The 18,816-nt window shown below is 39.8% G+C and overlaps 2 protein-coding genes across 5 annotated transcripts in view; one reads left to right on the top strand and one right to left on the bottom strand.

The window, feature by feature from the left end:
- Positions 1 to 18,794, top strand: part of GALK2 (galactokinase 2) — a 140,281-nt gene extending 121,487 nt beyond the window's left edge. For all 3 annotated transcript variants that reach the window (XM_042942087.1, XM_042942088.1, XM_042942086.1), the window contains exons 9-10: positions 8,505 to 8,706; positions 18,436 to 18,794. In XM_042942087.1, coding sequence (XP_042798021.1) covers positions 8,505 to 8,706; positions 18,436 to 18,643 — 410 coding nt within the window. In that variant the 3' untranslated portion in view covers positions 18,644 to 18,794. The remainder of the gene's footprint in view (positions 1 to 8,504; positions 8,707 to 18,435) is intronic.
- The window catches only part of FAM227B (family with sequence similarity 227 member B), a 208,475-nt gene continuing 196,706 nt past the window's right edge, over positions 7,048 to 18,816 (bottom strand). Inside the window, exon 17 of one of the 2 annotated variants that reach the window (XM_042942084.1) lies at positions 7,048 to 7,167. The gene's annotated coding sequence lies outside the window, so the exon portion shown is untranslated. Of the gene's footprint in view, positions 7,168 to 17,446; positions 18,204 to 18,816 lie in introns of those variants that run through there. The other variant, XM_042942082.1, reaches the window with a different exon arrangement.

Here is an 18,816-nt window from a genome sequence, read left to right as displayed (position 1 = left end):
TCACTCTTAGTAGAAGGTAAAGTAATAAAAAGGCTCCTAAGTAAGTAAGTAAATAAATGAATAAATAAGTAAGTAAATAAATAAATAAATCAGTGGGGCTTTAGGCATGTTCCCCATCTACTGTTGACCTACTGCTGTTAGAGCTTTTATGAGGAAAATGGTGCCCAGTGTGTTACTTCTGTCACCGGCTCTTTCGCATCATTTTTTACTAAAGATACAGCGAAATAACCAATTATTTGTTCCCATTTTAGATTCATTGGTTAGAGATAGGGTCTGATCATAAGCTGTGTAGCCATTCTTTTAAGGTAAAAGTGAGCAGACACTTTGGTGTTACAAAAATTGACTAAAAGAAAAAATTATTTTAACTGGTTATGATGATCTATTTCTCTTCCTTCCCTTTCATTTGAAGCACATTTTGTTTGTTTTAGAAATCTCCTTTCTTCTACATCTGTGAAGTAAAACACAGTAAAAATAATTCTGTCATCTGTGATAATGGTATTAGGTACACTTTGGACACTGGAGCTTACTAATTGTCTTTAAGACTTCTTTTAGTAAACTTTTCCCCCTTTTTTTTGGTCAAGGTTCTAGTAAGCATAAATTGCCAGAATAGTAGATCTTCTCTATTTCATTTGTCCCGGAATTATTTATTTCACCAAGTTTCAGTGCAGTTTTGCTACAAAGACAGGGAACTGACCATTTCTTCAGTGAACATTTACTGAGCTCCTATGGTATGCCAGACCCTATTTTAGTTGTTGAAGATACAGAAGTGAAATTAGACAAGGCCCTTGCTTTCCTGAAGCTGAACTTCAAGTGGTGAGAGATAACTGCAAACTGATAAACAAACATATACACAAGATATTTGGGATGGCAGAATAAAATAGGATGGAGAAAATACATATGTGAGGGAGTTACTCTAGTTTGGAGTTGAGGGAAGCTCTCCTTGAAACTGTCACAGCTGAGACTTGACAAGTGAGGACCGGCCACGTCAAGATCAGGGGGAAGAGCATTCCAGCCAACAAAACAGTTCCTGCAGCGGGCCTCAGGCAGGAGCCCATATGGTGGGTGTACTGAAGGCATAGTCAGGAAGTCAGAGGGAAAGGGGATTTTAGAGTTAGCAAATAGAATTAGTACACAAGTGATTTTATTCAGCAACTTTTGTAGTTTAAATGTTTATGGCCATGCTCATTTAGTTCTTAGGATTAGACTCATTAATTATCTAAGGTTCACACTGGATGAAGCCAGTGTTTCAAAGTCTATGTGGTATATCCTGCCCTGAAGCCTGAAATTTCCCATGATAGGATAGGACACTAGTAGTATTTTAGGAAAATGGCATCTGGTGTTATATTCTTAAATTAAAGTTGCCTTGGAAATAATCTTGCCTGCATGGTAAGAACAACTTGCTTCATCTTTTAACATAATAATTGCTCTCAAGGATTATAAGAGCTTATAGACAAATGGAACATCCGGTTTTAAAGCTAGCTGGACAGGGAAGAAAGCTATTGTGGATAACGTTTCAGATTTTCTTGGGTTTTTTGGTATCTGCACAGCAAGAGACCCGATGAATTACCAGCACATAATAAGCCAGAACCCTGGATCCAGAGAACGTTTGTGATGTCCAGCCAACACAGAACTGCTTTCTCCCCCAAAGGGTGGTCTCCAAATCTGTTGTAGCCTTTGGCAAGATTTTTATATCACAATTGAAAACAGATGCCCTTTCTGCCCTCTCCCTTGTTGTCTGAGTTACTACCATTCAGAGGGTGTGAGCCATGGCAGTCTCTCATGCACCTTCAGAACGCCCTGCAAGAATCCTCATTAGACATTCCTAGCAGAAGTCTTGCTATGAAACACTCTGCAATAGAGAATAGACATGAGAAGGTGCCAGATTTATGAGGTTCTAGTAATCTGCTTGGTGCATTCTGAATGTTCCTTGTCACAAATCAAAACACCAGTCCTAAGGTTTAATATAAAACATCTCTTCAGGCAGTTTCTATTTTGTTATTTGTTTGTTTAATTTAAATTTTAGTTAACGTACAGTGCAATATTGGTTTCAGGAAGAGAATTCAGTATTTCATCACTTACATACAACACCTAGTGCTCATCATAACAAGTGCCCTTCTTAATATCCATAACCCATCTAGCCCTCCCTCTCTTCTCTTTCACCCTCTTCCCATATGTTCATCTGTTTTGTTTCTTAAATTCCACATATGAGTAAAATCATATGGTATTTGTCTTTCTTTGATTTATTTCGCTTAGCATAATACATTCTAGCTCCATCCATGTTGTTGCAAATGGCAAGATTTCCTTCTTTTTGATGGCTGAGTAATATTCCTGTGTGTGTGTGTGTGTGTGTTTCCTACATTTTCTTTTATCCCACATTTTCTTTATCCATTCATCAGTGATAAACATTTGGTCTCTCTCCATAGTTTGGCTATTACTGATAATGCTGCTATAAAGAGTTTGAATTTGTATTTTTGTATCATTTCAGTAAATACCTACTAGCGTAATTGCTGGATCATAGGGTAGTTCTATTTTTAGTTTTTTGAGGAACTTCCATACTGTTCTCCAGAATGGCTGTACCAGTTTGCATTCCCACCAACAGAGCAAGAAGGTTTCCCTTTCTCTACATCCTTGCCAATACCTGTTGGTTCTTGTGTTGTTAATTTTAGCCATTCTTACAGGTATAAGGTGGTATCTCATCATGGTTTTGATTTGTATTTCCCTGATGATGAGTGATGTTGAGCATCATTTCATGTGTCTGTTAGCCATCTGAATGTCTTCTTTGGAAAAGTGTCTATTCATGTCTTCTGCCCATTTCTGAACTGGGTTGTCTGTTTTTTTTGGGTGTTGAGTTTCATAAGTTCTTTATAGATTTGGGGTACTAACCCTTTATCAGAAATGTCATTTGCAAATATATTGTCTCATTCTGTAGGCTGACTTTTAGTTTTGTTGATTGTTTCCTTGGCTGTGCAGAAGGTTTTATCTTGATGAAGTCCCAATAGTTCATGTTTGCTTTTGTTTCCCTTGCCTTCAGCAACTTGACAGTTTCTATTTTACAATATTTAAACCTAATGGAAAATATTTAATCCTAAAGGACTACGTAATCCTAAGAAAAGCTAAAGCATACTGTCCCTAATGGACTATATTTTTATCACAGGATCTGACCCTAAAATATGCCTGCATTTTATATACGTGACATTGAGAAGCTATAGTATCAAAAATCACTATAAATTCTTGATTAAAAGAAACTTATTAGATATAACAATGAAATATAATGTGTGGGCTTTGTTCAGATCCTGGTGTAAATCAACTGAAAATTAAACAACAATTGGGAAAATTTAATATGTACTGAATATGTGACAATATTAAGTAGTCATTGGTAATTTTGTTAGGTGTGATAATGATATGGAGATTATGTAAGGAGATGTCCTTATTTTACAGAGGCACATACTCAAATACAGAGATGAAAAATCACATCTATAATTTATTTTTTTTTAAATTTTTTTTTTTCAACGTTTTTTATTTATTTTTGGGACAGAGAGAGACAGAGCATGAACAGGGGAGGGGCAGAGAGAGAGGGAGACACAGAATTGGAAACAGGCTCCAGGCTCCGAGCCATCAGCCCAGAGCCTGACGCGGGGCTCGAACTCGCAGACCGCGAGATCGTGACCTGGCTGAAGTCGGACGCTTAACCGACTGCGCCACCCAGGCGCCCCTATAATTTATTTTAAAACACTTCAGCAAGAATCAACTGAAGCATATATGGCAAAATGTTAATAATTGTTCAGTCTCAGTGACGGGCTTGTGAGTTTACTATAGTATTTTCTCCACTGTCCTGCATATTTGAAAATTTTTATAATTCAAAGTTTAAAAGATCTTTGCACATTGGATCACAGACAGGACAGTGATTTTTCAGCTAAGTAGCACTATTTTATGATCACAGTGGATGCTGCTTTACTGTGCCTTTTGTCACATTCAGCGATATATAGCAGTGCACCTGGAAACTAGATGATTTCTTCATAAGTGGGACATTATAGTAAAAATAAATCAATATTCTCCCCTTAACCAGCCCTGCCCCCATACTCTGATTTTAAACTTGGTCTATGATTATAGGAGGTGAAGTAGCTCAGAGGCTAAAACTGAAACAAACAGAATCCTAAAGCTAGTATTTTAAACATTTTGTTTCAACCTTAGTTTTAAAAAAGAACAATCTTAAACTGCAGTTGCTAAAGTCATTTCCTTCCTATCAAAATGTAAATTCAGGGGCGTCTGGGTGGCTCAGTCTGTTAAGCGTCCAACTTCGGCTCAGGTCATGATCTCACAGTTCGTCAGTTCAAGCCCCACATCAGGCTCTGTGCTGACAGCTCAGATCCTGGAGCCTGCTTCAGATTCTGTGTCTCCCCTCTCTCTGCCCTTCCCCTGTTCATTCTCTGTCTCTCTCTCTCTCTCCCAAAAATAAATAAATAAATAAATAAATAAATAAATAAATAAATAAATAAATATTCAAAATGTAAATTCAACAACCTGGATTATATTAACATATATAAAATATTGGCACTGTCTCAGGTACATGTTTGCCAATCAATGGCCTGTCTTCTTCCTTCTCTGTTCAGAGATTTTGAGCAGCTGTTACTATTTTTTTTCTTAATATATGAAATTTATTGTCAAATTGGTTTCCATACAACACCCAGTGCTCATCCCAAAAGGTGCCCTCCTCAATACCCATCACCCACCCTCCCCTCCCTCCCACCCCCCATCAACCCTCAGTTTGTTCTCAGTTTTTAACAGTCTCTTATGCTTTGGCTCTCTCCCACTCTAACCTCTTTTTTTTTTTTTTTCCTTCCCCTCCCCCATGGGTTTCTGTTATGTTTCTCAGGATCCACATAAGAGTGAAACCATATGGTATCTGTCTTTCTCTGTATGGCTTATTTCACTTAGCATCACACTCTCCAGTTCCATCCACGTTGCTACAAAAGGCCATATTTCATTCTTTCTCATTGCCACGTAGTACTCCATTATGTATATAAACCACAATTTCTTTATCCATTCATCAGTTGATGGACATTTAGGCTCTTTCCATAATTTGGCTATTGTTGAGAGTGAGCAGCTGTTACTATTAAATCTACCTGTGCTGTTTCTTCAGACAGTGTGTTTTTGCTGACAGTATGTTCCAGTACTGGATATTGGTAAGGTTTTCTTATCTTGGGATATTTTGATATCTAGACCATGAAATAAGTTGAACTTATTGATGGATATAATAACTTCACATTGCAGTGTGGACTACTGGTGGAACAAAACATGTTGTGTTTTTATTCCCACCTACATTTAACTTGTAAGTTCTCTTTTTCCTTATTTTTCATCCACTTGGTGTCAGTTGTAGATTCAGTAGCAAAGGGTATCTTGCTGTCCCCTTTCTTCAGCCTCAACACTTTAGTAAGCTGTGAGTATTGGCACCTCATTTATTATGATTATGATTATTAAGCAACAATGCCTATGTGGAGATATCTTGACTTAGAATTAGTGTTAAAAATAAAGTCCTAATTGTAACAGTGAACACCCACTGAGCTCCTGTCCTATAACGCATTATTGAAAGTGCTCTGGGATGAAATGTTGCACTGGTGGAATGCATGGGACTAGAAGACCTGCTTTCTGTCTTCAGCAGTGCATGAACTTTGTGGACATAGGAGAAACAGTTACCGCGAAAAAGGTTTGGCAAGCACAAGCGAGTGCCATGGACTGCAAGAGTGGTATAGAGTCAAGAGATTCTTTCCAGCTGGGGCCAGCATGGCTTCCTGAGCATAAAAAATTTAAACTGAACCTTCAGAAAAAGGTTAAATTTTGGCAGAGAGAGAAAGGGAAGGAAACTATTTCTGTGTGGTAAATGAGTATCCTCAGGAGCCAGGAGTCTTTGGGTAACTGTAAGTAAGAGAGTTTGGCTGGACGGAGGACCTCCTATTGGGACCCAGCATGCTGAGGGCAGGAATCTGGATTATAGGAAGCACTGGCCAGGCAGTAAAGGTTTGGGGCAGTAACATGAGTAAGGCTGTGTGTTAGGAGCTCCATCTGGCTGTGTTGGCCTCAAGATAGGTTGCAGGAAGGAGACATCAAGACAGGGAAATCAATTTGGAAACCACTGCAGAATAGTTCAAGTGGGAAAAGGAGTAAAAATGTACATTTGGGTAATGACAGCAGGAATAGAAAGGAGGCATGATTACCAGACATGTTGCAAAAGAACTGACTAGATCTGATGAATGAATTTAAGTCCTCTTTGAAAGAGAACGGGAAAATGCAAGCTGTTAACTGTAAGTTGAGTCATACTTCATATGACTCAATTGAGAATGTTTGAAAGAAAACTTTTCATTTTTTGCTTATTTATAGAAAGGTAGCCCCACCCTTGTAATTATTAAACTTTACACAATCCTAAGAAGGGCTGTTTACTTCCTCCAGCCTTGGCTGCCTTTTTATCCATCTCTAAGAATTAGGAGGACGGTGCTGTGGAGAGGGAGGAAATGTAACTTGAAACTTTACTAAAATATGTTGGTTCATAAATGAAATGTGAAAGCACCTCCTAAAAAGTAGTAATAGTCTAGGGGGAGGAACCTGGAGGTCAATGCTGGAGGATCAAGTCATGTAGAAAAGGCTCCCTTGAGAGGATGTTCAGTGTCTTTCAGTGGAGTAGCAGAGTCCCCTGCAAGGAGGGAGCTGGGGAATAAATCCTCTGTCCTACTCTCTTCCCTCCCATTTCTTGATCTCCCTTTCTCCAGTCTAGATGGCAAGGGAACCCATTGGTGTAATCATACAGGTCAGCTTCCTGAGGCAGAGAAGTGGGGTAGAGAAGAGGAGAGAGTAGAACTGGTGGTGCAGACAAAAGGGAACAGTCACAGCACACTCTTTACAACATATAACAATATGGGGGGGGGGGGTGCTTGCAAGAAGGTCTTCATAGAATCATAAAATATTAGACCTGGAAGGATCCTGAGAAGTAATTCTCAACGTCATTTTAGAGATGGGGAAATAGAACCCTATAGGGGTAGCAACTGGGTACAGTTAATTGTCGCAGAGCTGAAAAGAAAGGACAGACCTTTTGATGTGCAGCCCTGGATCTTTCCAGTTGGCTAGGTAGCTTCCATATCACAAGTTCTTCAGGTCCATGGCACAAGCTCAGCCACTCTGCAAGGGTGAGAATGTTAAGGAGGTCTCAGTCATTATTCAAGGGAATGTGTGTAAACATTATAGATAAAACCACTGCAGTAGGACATGTTCCTGTAACTGAAGTTAAGAATCATTGTGGATAATCTAGAAAGTATAGAAATGTGTTAAGGAGAAAATAAAATCACCCATGATCTACCACAGGGATAATAACTGTTAATGTTTTGGTGCTTTCTTAAAGTTTTTAAAAATTAAAATTTATATAAATACATGTATGTGTGAATGCAAAATTAGTATCAATTGTACATATAGTTTTGTATCTTGTTTTTTCACTTGATAGTGAATAATTTCTCAGATAGTAAATTGTCTTAGGATCTGAGGTTTTTTTTTTTTTTTTTTTTTTTTTAAGATTTCATTTTGAGAGAGAGAGAGGGTGTGTGGGAGAGGCAGAGGGAGAGAGAGAGAGAATCCCAAGCAGGCCCCATGCTGTAAGTGCAGAGCCTGGTGTGGGACTTGATCCCACGAACTGTGAGATCATGACTTGAGCTGGAATTGAGAGTTGGACACTTAAGTGACTGAGCCACCCAGGCACTCCTAGATTCTAAGTTTTAATGGCAATAATATTTTTTAATGGATATAACATAGTTTTTTAAATGTTTCCTATTATTGGACATTTAAGTTGTTTCTATATTTTCTGTTGCTATACATATGTGTGTGTGGGGGGGGGTACACATACACATGTACACATATATACATATATAAATACTTGTACTTATCTCTAGGATACATTTTCATAAATAGAATTGCCAGCATAAGCATTTTCAGTGGTCCTTTCTGGTGGGTCACAGTAGAAAGAATATGGCCCTGGGATCAGACATCCTGATCAATATTCTGCTTCTCCAGTTTCCGGATATGTGACCTTAGGCTCAGTCTGCCTCAGTCGGCCTCATTCTCTTACCTGTTAACCAGGGATCATACTACCACCCACACCCCCCTCCCTCCCCAGTGCTGTGAGGAGAACTACATGAAGACCATGCCTTTAAAGTGGCTGAAACATAGGGAGTCCTCAGTACATGTTAGCTCCCTGTTCCTATGGGATGAGTTAGTTTGCACGCATGTGTGTGCACATGGCTGGGTGTGTAGAATGAAGGGAAGAAAATAGAAGACTGTAGTCACTATAAAGAAAAAAGTAAAATTGACTTGAAAAGAGACAAATTTAGACCGTGAAGATTTCTTTCATGGTCTTGATGGTATTGATAATGAAGATAGAAACGGAAGTCCTCAATGACTATTTTTCTTTGCACTGGGCTGTCCAGTAAACACTTCTAACCTTCTTCCCTGTCCTCTTCCTTCCTAAGTGCTCATCTTCAAACTCTACCAGCGGGCAAAGCATGTGTACAGCGAGGCTGCTCGGGTGCTCCAGTTTAAGAAGATATGTGAAGAAGCACCTGACAACACGGTCCAGCTGCTGGGGGACTTAATGAACCAGAGCCATGTGAGCTGCCGGGACATGTACGAGTGCAGCTGCCCTGAACTGGACCAGCTGGTGGACATCTGTCGGTGAGCCTGGGACAGCAGCATGGGGGGGCTGTGGGACACAGCCACGGAAACTGTTGAAATGAATGAAAAAAAAATGCAATATTTTCATAACCTTCTAAATGAAAGGGGATCCTTCCCCACTTCCTATCTGAGGTGTTGTCTATGATACAGAGCTGAACTCGTTCCCTCCTAAATATCTGTAGGAGAAATATTGGAGACCTGACTCCAATAGCTTTATGAATCAGTTCTTTGGAATCAGTTCTTCACAATGCCTTTCCATCTTCGGATGATTAGGTATTTCAGGGAGCTTTTCTTAGCCATGGCCCTGCTGTTACTTTCTCATCATATTTGAACCAATGGTATATCCACTACAATGGGGGCCCTTCCAGCATCTCCTGTTTGGTGTCCTAGGTGTAGTAGATTTTTTCAAAGGAAGGGAGAAAACAGAAAAAGGCCCTCAGACCTGATAGTGTATTTGGGGGCAGGGGAGGTTGCTGAAGGAATTACTCAGAAAGCTTTCCAGATTTAGGTTAAGCAATTTGGAGAAATGAGGACTTGATGAAAGCCTGGTTGAGGCTTTCATCATGTAAAGGGGAAAACTCTTTCACAAAGCCTGAGAACAGCTTCCTTGTAATTGTTAGAGAATGGGGATAATAGAGTAGAATGGTCACTTTACCCAGAAGGGATTTCATTGACCTTGGGAGGACCGAAAGGGAAATTGGGAGAACTCTCAAATGGCTAGATGTTATTTCCACTGTGAGAAGATAATGCAGAACTGCCTGCAATTAGTAATGAAAACAAAATTAACCACTTGGCGCCTATGGCTTGCCTCATTCATTACCACACTTCCAGCCTGAAAAGTTTAAATCACCTAGCTCCACTGATCACAGATGGCATGTGTAACCCAACTTGTAGAGAGACTTGAACATAACATTGATGAGAATCACTCTGCTGACGTCAGAGTTTGCTCACTAATTGCCAAAATGCCTTCCAGAACTTGTTCCACTATAAGTGCTCTTTTCTGAAAATATCAAGGGCCCAGTAAATGGAAGGGATGAATATTATTCAGTTCTGGAAATTAAAAGAAGTGGAATGATTTGTGCAGAAATCAGGCAGAAGTGTCTTTGCCTGGAGGGTAGTGGGGTAGTTTGACTCCCCCTGAAAAGCGGTGAAGGGGCATTGGTCAACCTCCTGGAATCCCCTAGTGAACCTTCTCTTCCTAGGACTGTCAACCAGCTCTCACTCTCATGGAGCCTCTCATGGGGAAAGAGGGGAGTGACCGTTAAAAATAAATTGAGTGGTAGTGGTATAAAAAAAAACGTGCTATGAAAAAAAAAAAAGAAGGGATAGAGTATCACGGTTGGATGAGTGACCTTTATTTTTTTTTTTATGGGCTCTGCATGCATTTTATTTTTTTATTTTTTTCCAATATATGAAATTTATTGTCAAATTGGTTTCCATACAACACCCAGTGCTCATCCCAAAAGGTGCCCTCCTCAATACCCATCACCCACCCTCCCCTCCCTCCCACCCCCCATCAACCCTCAGTTTGTTCTCAGTTTTTAACAGTCTCTTATGCTTTGGCTCTCTCCCACTCTAACCTCTTTTTTTTTTTTTTCCTTCCCCTCCCCCATGGGTTTCTGTTAAGTTTCTCAGGATCCACATAAGAGTGAAAACATATGGTATCTGTCTTTCTCTGTATGGCTTATTTCACTTAGCATAACACTCTCCAGTTTGGATGGGTGACCTTTATAGGAAGGGTTGAGGAAGGCTTCTCTGAGATGATGATGTTTGAGCGGAGACCTGAGGACATGAAGAAATGAGAATAGCAAGTACATAGGCCCAGAGGTGGGGATGTGGCTGTCACATGTGAGGAAGAGCTGGACAACTCGTAGGCTGGAGGGCAGTAAAGGAGAGAGTAGCAGGTGATGAAGTTGGGGGGGGGGAGTGGGGAGGCACAGCACAGGGCCCTCCTAGGCCACTGGAAGGGCTTTGGCTTTGGGTGTGGAAAGGTGGCAGTGGAAGTGCTAAGTGATCCCATGCAAGGTGTGCCTTGAAGGAAGATTCAAGATAATTGTTGTGTGGGTGAAAGACAGGAATCAAGATGACTCCTGGGTGTTTGGCCTGAAAAAGTTTGCTTGTTTCTGTCAAAGCCACATTTTGGGAAGCCATATTTCACATTTTGGGGGGCAGAATTCTCTCATAGTGCCATAAGGTAAGAAAGAAAGCGGGAGGGGTCCTTCAAGACCTGAGCAGGCACTAGGAGGTGAAATGATTTGAACAAGTAAATGTATTGAGTTGGTGTGAAAGGTCTGGTTCCTCATCCAGTGCTTTTGCCATGCCTCTCTCTCTCCCCTGAGTTTACTGAGATATGATTATGTTGGAATGTGGGTCATTTTCCTTTCCGGCTTTCAAACTTTAATAATGGAGGTTTGTGTTGTCCTAGTGTGCAGCATGTGAACACTGTACAAAGCCATGTTGAGCGGGGGAGGCAGTGTGTGGAGTAGGAGGACAACTGAGTTGAAGTTAAGAAGGTTGAGTTCCAGCTCTGCCACTTTTCCTTCTGAGCTCTGTGATTTTGCACTGTTGTCTTGTTTTATGACCTCCTGTGTCTTTTTCTGTTCTAACCATCTATAGGTCTCTCTCTCTCTCTCTCTCTCTCTTTTTTTTTTTAATGTGGCTCCAGTGAGGGATCTAATGGCTAGGTCTTAAAAGAGTTTAGAAGAGCACCTTTTATTATTATTTTTATTTGTTTTTGGAAAGTCCTTTCTTAATGCCTTGACACTCAAATTTAACACTTAAATTAACACTTATTTTTTTTTAATTTATTCATTTTGAGAGAGAGAGAGCATGAGAGACAGAGAGAGAGGGAGAGAGAGAATCCCAAGCTCCCATGGTCCGCACAGAGCCCGAGGCAGGGCTCGATCTCACGAACAGGCAAGATCATGACCTGAGCCAAGATCGAGAGTCCGACAGACACTTAACTGCATCACCCAGGCATCCCTAAACACTTAATTTCTCAAAGTATTTCTGTCTAGCTCATTTCCATCAGCTGCATTTCTTTTTTTTTTTTTTAATGTTTATTTTGCAAGAGAGAGAGAGAGTATACGTGTGTGTGCATGGGGGCGGGCCACAGAGAGAGAGAGAGAGAGAGAGAGAGAGAGAGAGAGAGAGTCCTAAGAAGGCTCTGCTCTGTCAGCACAGAGCCTGATGCAGGGCTCAATCCCATGAACCTTGAGATCATGATCTGAGCCAAAACTAAGAGTTGGACACCTAACTGACTAAACCATCCAGGCACCCCTGCTATATTGCTTTTCTGAGGAAAATTCAGTTGTGTCTAGTATAAGGAGCTCATTCTCTTTTTTATGGGCTTTTTTATTTGGAAAGTCAGTTGCAAACCATCAAAATTAGTTTCTACTTATTCCAGAATCATATAGGGGTCAAGTTTCCCATATTGAAAGATTACCTTTTGTTGTGTTGTAAATATTGGCCAGAATAGTTGGCTGGTCCCTAAACTTCTGATTTAATTAATGTTTTCTTTGTTGTCACTGTGACCAGCAGATAGTCTCCAAATGTTCCAACTGGTTGCCAGTTACTAAAAGGTCCTACGTGGCAGAGCAACCTCCTAGGAGGACAGACTGGGGGAACTAAGTAGATGCAGTCATTGATGCCATTCCTCCCTACAGCCAGCAAATGCTTTGCCCCAGGGTATTTGTGTCCTATGTGGCACTGAAGTCTAAACTCCGTTTTCAAAAGCTCTTGACACGTGTGTGTGTGTGTGTGTGTGTGTGTGTGTAAGGGGAAAGAGGAAGGAATGCAGAAGAATGAAAAAGATAGTGGTGAGATGGGATGGTTAAAAGTGAGAGAGAAAGACGGATAATAGAGATTAATAGAGATTCGTGGAGGGTAAATGAGTAGAAACGTTCAAATGCAAAACGAGATGCCCTTAAGCTGCAAAATGAGATGCCCTTAAGCCCTAGTTCCTCCTGAAGCTTCATGACTGTAGCACTGGGCTAGGCAGGGGAGGTGCTGGATGTGCTGGGAAGGGCCCTGGCAAGGCCTGGGCCACTGGTACCATAAAGTCAACCTCTGGTAGAGTATTCTTTTAAGTGACGATCATCTCCACACTTCCCTGTCACCTTTAAAAGTGTTAACACCAGTGGGGAAGGCATGATTAAGACTGGGCAGCCTTAGATGGTTGGTTGCCTTCCAGAGACCAGACGAGGGAGGAGGGAAGCTTAAATGGGTTCAAGGAGCAACAAGGCCAAAGACAAGTCTTTACTTCCAGGTCTACTTGTGACACTTTAAAATTCCTTTAGTTTTCCTGAAGGCCTGCTTGGAAACTATTTGCATGAAAACACAACTAATTGATTGAGTGAATGAAGGATTTTAATGCCTAGATACTTAGGGCACTACATACAAGCTAAAATTTTTTTTTAGTTTCATTTTTAAAACTTTTTATTTAATGTCCAGTTAGTCAACATATGGTGTAATATTAGTTTCAGGAGTAGAATTTAGGGATTCATCACTTATATACAACAGCCAGTGCTCATTACAGCAAGTGCCCTCCTTAATCCCCATCACCTATTTAACTCTTTCCCCCACTCCCCTCCCCTCTGGTAACCATCAGTTTGCTCTCTCTTGTTAACAGTCTGTTTCTTTGTTTGCCTCTCTGTCTCTCTCTCTTTTTGTTCCCCTTTGCTCATTTGTTGTTTCTTAAATTCCACATATGAGTGAGACTATACAGTATTTGTCTTTCTCTGACTTATTTCGCTTAGCCTTATACTCTCTAGCTCTATCCATGTCATTGCAAATGGAAGGATTTCATTCTTTTTTATGGGTAATATTCCAGTGTGTGTGTGTGTGTGTGTGTGTGTGTGTGTGTGTGTGTGTACATACATACCACGTCTTCTTTATACATTCATCAATGGATGGACACTTGGACTGCTTTCAGAACTTGGCTATTATAGATAATGCATGTATAACTTTGAATTAGTGTTTTTGCATTCTGTAGGTAAATACCTAGTAGATTGCTGGATCATAGGGTAGTTCTATTTTTAACTTTTGAGGAACCTCCATACTGTTTTCCAGAGTGGCTACACCACTTTGCATTCCCACCAACAGTGCAAGAGGGTTCCCCTTTCTCTTCATCCCCTCCAACACCTGTCATACAAACTGAAATCTTATTGTGATCTGAGCTAGACTATATTCAAAAGGCATCTCTAGGTAGCTAGCCTATAGGAAAATGTGTAAGAAGCTGCTATATGACCCAAGCAGAGAAAAGAGGGGGAAAAGAAAGGATAGAAGAGATCACTGACACTTGCTCTGTTTGTCAGTTGAGCTTTTCACTGCTCTTTAAGAGAAAATCAGTTTAGCATTCAAAGAAAGGGCCAGGGAGGGAGAAGGAAACTACATTCATGCTGTTAAGCTGTTTATTATTTTTATTAAACTAATGTTAGAAAACCTCAATTATGTGAAACAAAGTATAATAGTGAGAGAATAAGATGAAACTTGCCCAATTATAAAATAATTCTTCTAAATGAACAAAATGTAAATTTTAAGAAACGGCTAAATTTTAAAGTAGGATTCGTTAGGAAACACAAAGCAATTTTCAAACCAAGTCAGTTATATATGAGATAGCTCATTTGTTATCAATTTTCCTGGTTAAACTTAAGAAAAAATAGTTAATGTCTTTTATTTCTGTTTTGACACTTGCTGAAATTAGAGACCTCATTGCTGCATCATTGCCAAAGCTATTAAGGGAAATGAATGACAAATGTTAATAGGCTAACAAAGATTACAAAAGTTAATTTGCTGTCTTCCTCGGAAATCTTTTCAAACTTTACTCCCTGGCTATGCTGCTCAGCCTTTTGCACCCATTCTCCTGAGCAGGTCAGGGGAGAATGAAGTGTAAACTCCTATTTGTATGTTTCCTTCCCCATGATCTTGAGGCTAATCTTTACACTCTACCAAATAAAGGGACAAGACCCTTTCCACTGTGCTTAGGGGCTCACTTCTCTTTGGGCCCCTGTCTTCCGCTTACTGTCCTCTCCACCCCCCAACCCCCTGTTCATATATATATATATATGTATATATATATATATATATATATATATATATATATACATACATATATATACCCTTTGCAGAAACCAGCTCATCTTTCAGGGCCTTTAGTAGCTTACATTTCTCAAACAGACTTGTAGTTACATTTTCTTATACTTTCTCATTTGAACAGTATTTGAAGTCTGTGGTTTCTTGAATCTAAAGCAATCTGAGTGTTTCTAACTTGGCTGCAAAAGTCATAGAAATTCTTCTGGAAGTTCTGTTTTCCTGAGATTCTAGCCGGAAGATTCTAGGCTTTAGAGCAGAAGCTAGAAGGCTTTCCAGATATAAGATATATTACTGACAGGTTATATTTATATGTAATATATATATGTGAGCTGTCTCACATATAATTAAAAGTTGTTTTACATACTTTAAGAAATTCTTTTTTAAAATTTAGCCATTTCGAGGGGCACCTGGGTAGCTCAGTCAGTTAAGCGTCCAACTTTGGCTCAGGTCATGATCTCATGGTTAGTGAGTTCAAGCCCCATGTTGGGTTCTGTGCTGACAGCTTGGAGCCTGAAGCCTGCTTCGGATTCTGTGTCTCCCTCTGTCTCTGCCCCTTCCCTGCTTGTGCTCTCTCTCTCTCAAAAATAAATAAATAAACTTTAAAAATAAAAATAAATAAAATTTAGCCATCTCTTAAAAAATGCATTTTGTTCATTCAAAATGATATTTTATAATTGGGTGGACATTATCTCTTCATTATTGTACTCTGTTTCACATAAGTGAAGTTTTCTAACACTGATTTAATAAAAAAATAAACAGACTGGGTATATATTTTGATATTTTAAAACAAGTGTAGTAATCCCAACAGCTATTTATTACAACCTACCAAATGTCTAGAATTGTGCTGGGCTGGGCCTGGAGAGATATAACCTCTCCCTTAATTAATAATATTCTGAATTAATTTAATACCCATTTGTATAATATACAAATATTTTGAAATAAATAAAGTTGAATTGAAATACGAGGCACAATCCCTTCCTTCTTTCCTTCTTTGTAGCAAGGCTGTGTTTACTGGATCTCCCTCCACCCTCCCCCCACCCCCACCCCCACCACGCCCTGCTTTTTTCTGTGCCTTGTATCTTAGTAGGTGCTTTATGGTCCAATCAGCTCATTTAAAGTAGGAAATTTTAGCCAGGCTGTATTGGATGCCTGGAAAGTTAGTTATATGATTACTTTTCAGCGATAAAAGGATCAAACGGAGCATTCTATAATCTGCCTAACTCCTCTTGCCTTTGTTTCGTAGATCATACTAATAAAGGCAAAGGCTGCTTTGGTTGTTTTGACCAACCCTTCCACATTATTCCCCAATCTGGTCACCACAAAGGAGTGGTATTTGGGGGATTCTAGGGTTTTGGTGTTCATAACTATTGTATTGCTCTCTGATGTGCAATAACTCAGAATCTATATTTTTAATGTCTTAGCGTTCTCTTGGGAAGAACAAGTCTTGCCTTCTTTTTCTTTCCTAATATAAAGCTTATATTGGTCTCCTAACTTTTGGATTTTTCCCTGAATTTCTATGGCATATGCCAAAGGGCATATTAAGCACCAGTTTAGAACACCGCAGACAGGACCTCTGCCTCTGTGAGTATATATAGCTGGGCAGGCTGCGGACCAGGTACTCGGGCGGCCCCCTGATTTGTGATCACAAGTGCCATTGACTCAAGGGCAGAAGGCTATTTATAATAATAGCATTTATCATTTTCTGTTTGGGAAATTTGAGCCCTGATGACTTCATATCATGTGGCTGATGCAACCCAGTCCATTTTCATCTGCAGCAGGCAGGGTGGTGACAGAGCAGCTCTGGGGACTCAAAAGTGAATATATTTGCCTAGAAATACTTCTAGTTTCTGCTTTCTGGAAAGTTGCAGGATACTGAGGAAAATACACCCTTTGGCACAATTCCTATTGGTTTTGTAACCAGTTAGAAACAATACTCAGTTTGCTTTAGATTCAGTTTTGAAACAACAGCTTTCAAAAACTTTTCAGATGAAAAGATTAAGAAAACATGTCTGAAGTCCATTGAAGACCATAAAAGACCTGGTTGATTTAAGTCCAGCACAGTGGCATAGTCTGGATCTTAGAGAATCGTGTAAGAGGCACCCTGTTGTTCTCTAGACCAGGCCACAGTTGGCTTCTGTGTCCCGATTTTAGGGTCTTCCAGAAATGCTTCGGTGACACCTCGTTTTTTTCAGCATCTTCCATGGGTAGCAATAGTTTGATGTCACTGTGTATCACAACTTTTTTTTTTTTCTTTGTGATTGAAAAATGGCCCTTTGCCAGTCTGGGAACTCAGAATTATCCTAGAATCTCCCAGTCAGAGAAACTTTCAACCTGGATGATAGGAGTCTGGGCTCTGTGCAGCTGCTGGGCTGTAAGCTGAATGTCTGGGGGACAGCAGGAGATGAGTAACCTTTATTTGCAAGCATTTTGTTTTCTTCCTTAAACATCTATTTTCATTTGAAAAACATATTTTAATGAATACAACAGATAATAAAAAGGAACCAACTGAGAAAATCACTGAGGGGAAAATGAATTACTGGTGTGCAATAAATCCGATGTCCTAGAGGAGGGTTAATATTCTATTGATATTTTCCAGGAAGTAAAGTAGCTCATTTAGATGGAAAAAGAGAGACAAAATTGTGCTAAATTAATTATGGAGTTTTTAATCTGCTATGAATTTGGAGCAAATTTTATTAGGAAGAATTGGAAGTACATGTTAACCTTTATTATCAGGATAAATTACATCTTTTAAAAATGAGGGACTCTTGTGCTTTGTGTAGGGCCTTTCACTTGGGTATAAATCTTTGGTTGGAAGCTGGCCTGGGTGATGGCGACTAAAATGACCTCTTTTTGTGTGGTGGTTTAAATAGTGGTTTCCATCCGGGTCACACATTTTGGCTGATGGTAAATTCTGAGTTCAGCTGTCAGAGTAGTTCCCAAAGGTTCAAGGAAGATGCGTTTGGACTTGTAGAGGCCACCTTCCATTTTTGTGGAAACGTCTGTATAGCTTCCCATTAGGGTTTCAATAGACAGACTGGTCTAGAGTTTAATAACATGTTCCTTCTTGATAAATTTTTCAATGCAAACCCAGGCTGTCTGTTCTAGGGGACTGATACTTTTATGGGGAACAGCCAAGTCTTACGAACACACCTTAAATGACTACTAGAGAAAGCCCTCACTTGCATAAGACTTGCAATTTACATTTTGATTTGACTTCATTTGGAACCACCTTCTGATTCATACTGTTGATCATGTCTGCTGTCTCCTTTCCTTTTACTCCCTCCTCTTCATCACCTGTAAGCTTGCCACATACAACTCTTCAATTGGTGACTTTATAGAATCAAGACTTTATAGTGGATTATTGCCAGCTTTCACCAAACAGGAGTAATGCTAACTTTTACTACCTAGAGAAAAAACCATGGGCTAGTTTTAGATAGAATTAAATTTCAAATCACCTTCTGAAACAGTGTACATTCCTTCATGTCCTAAAATGTTTGGAAACACTTAACTACCCCTTGCTCCCCAAAAAAATCCCACACATATTCTCTTCTCAGGCTGTGTGTTCTAGAAGCACCAGGCAAACCACTTTTACTTTCTTTTACAGGTTCTAAATTTTTTTTTTTCTCATTGTTTTAGGAAGTTTGGGGCTCAAGGGTCACGACTCACTGGAGCAGGATGGGGAGGCTGTACAGTATCAATTGTACCTGCTGACAAGCTGTCCAGCTTCCTAGCAAATGTGCACGAAGCTTATTACCAGAGGAGCGACCGAAACTTAACATTCGAGAAACAGAGTTTGTTTGCTACCAAACCTGGGGGTGGGGCTTTGGTTTTCCTTGAGGCCTAAACAATGTAAAAAATCTCAGAGAAACTATTTAGGGCATTTAGGAACTGGCAGAACTTCTTATGCCACAGTAAATTAATCCTCTTTCTGTTTTGTATTATGATGAACGGTTGCTATTATCAAGATGTATTTCCAAAGAAACGGTTGAAAGCTCTCTATGCTTCATAATGATTATT

This window comes from Panthera leo, chromosome B3, assembly GCF_018350215.1.
Source record: "Panthera leo isolate Ple1 chromosome B3, P.leo_Ple1_pat1.1, whole genome shotgun sequence".
Classification (NCBI taxonomy): Eukaryota; Metazoa; Chordata; class Mammalia; order Carnivora; family Felidae; genus Panthera; species Panthera leo.
This window is presented reverse-complemented; position numbering and strand designations above follow the sequence as displayed.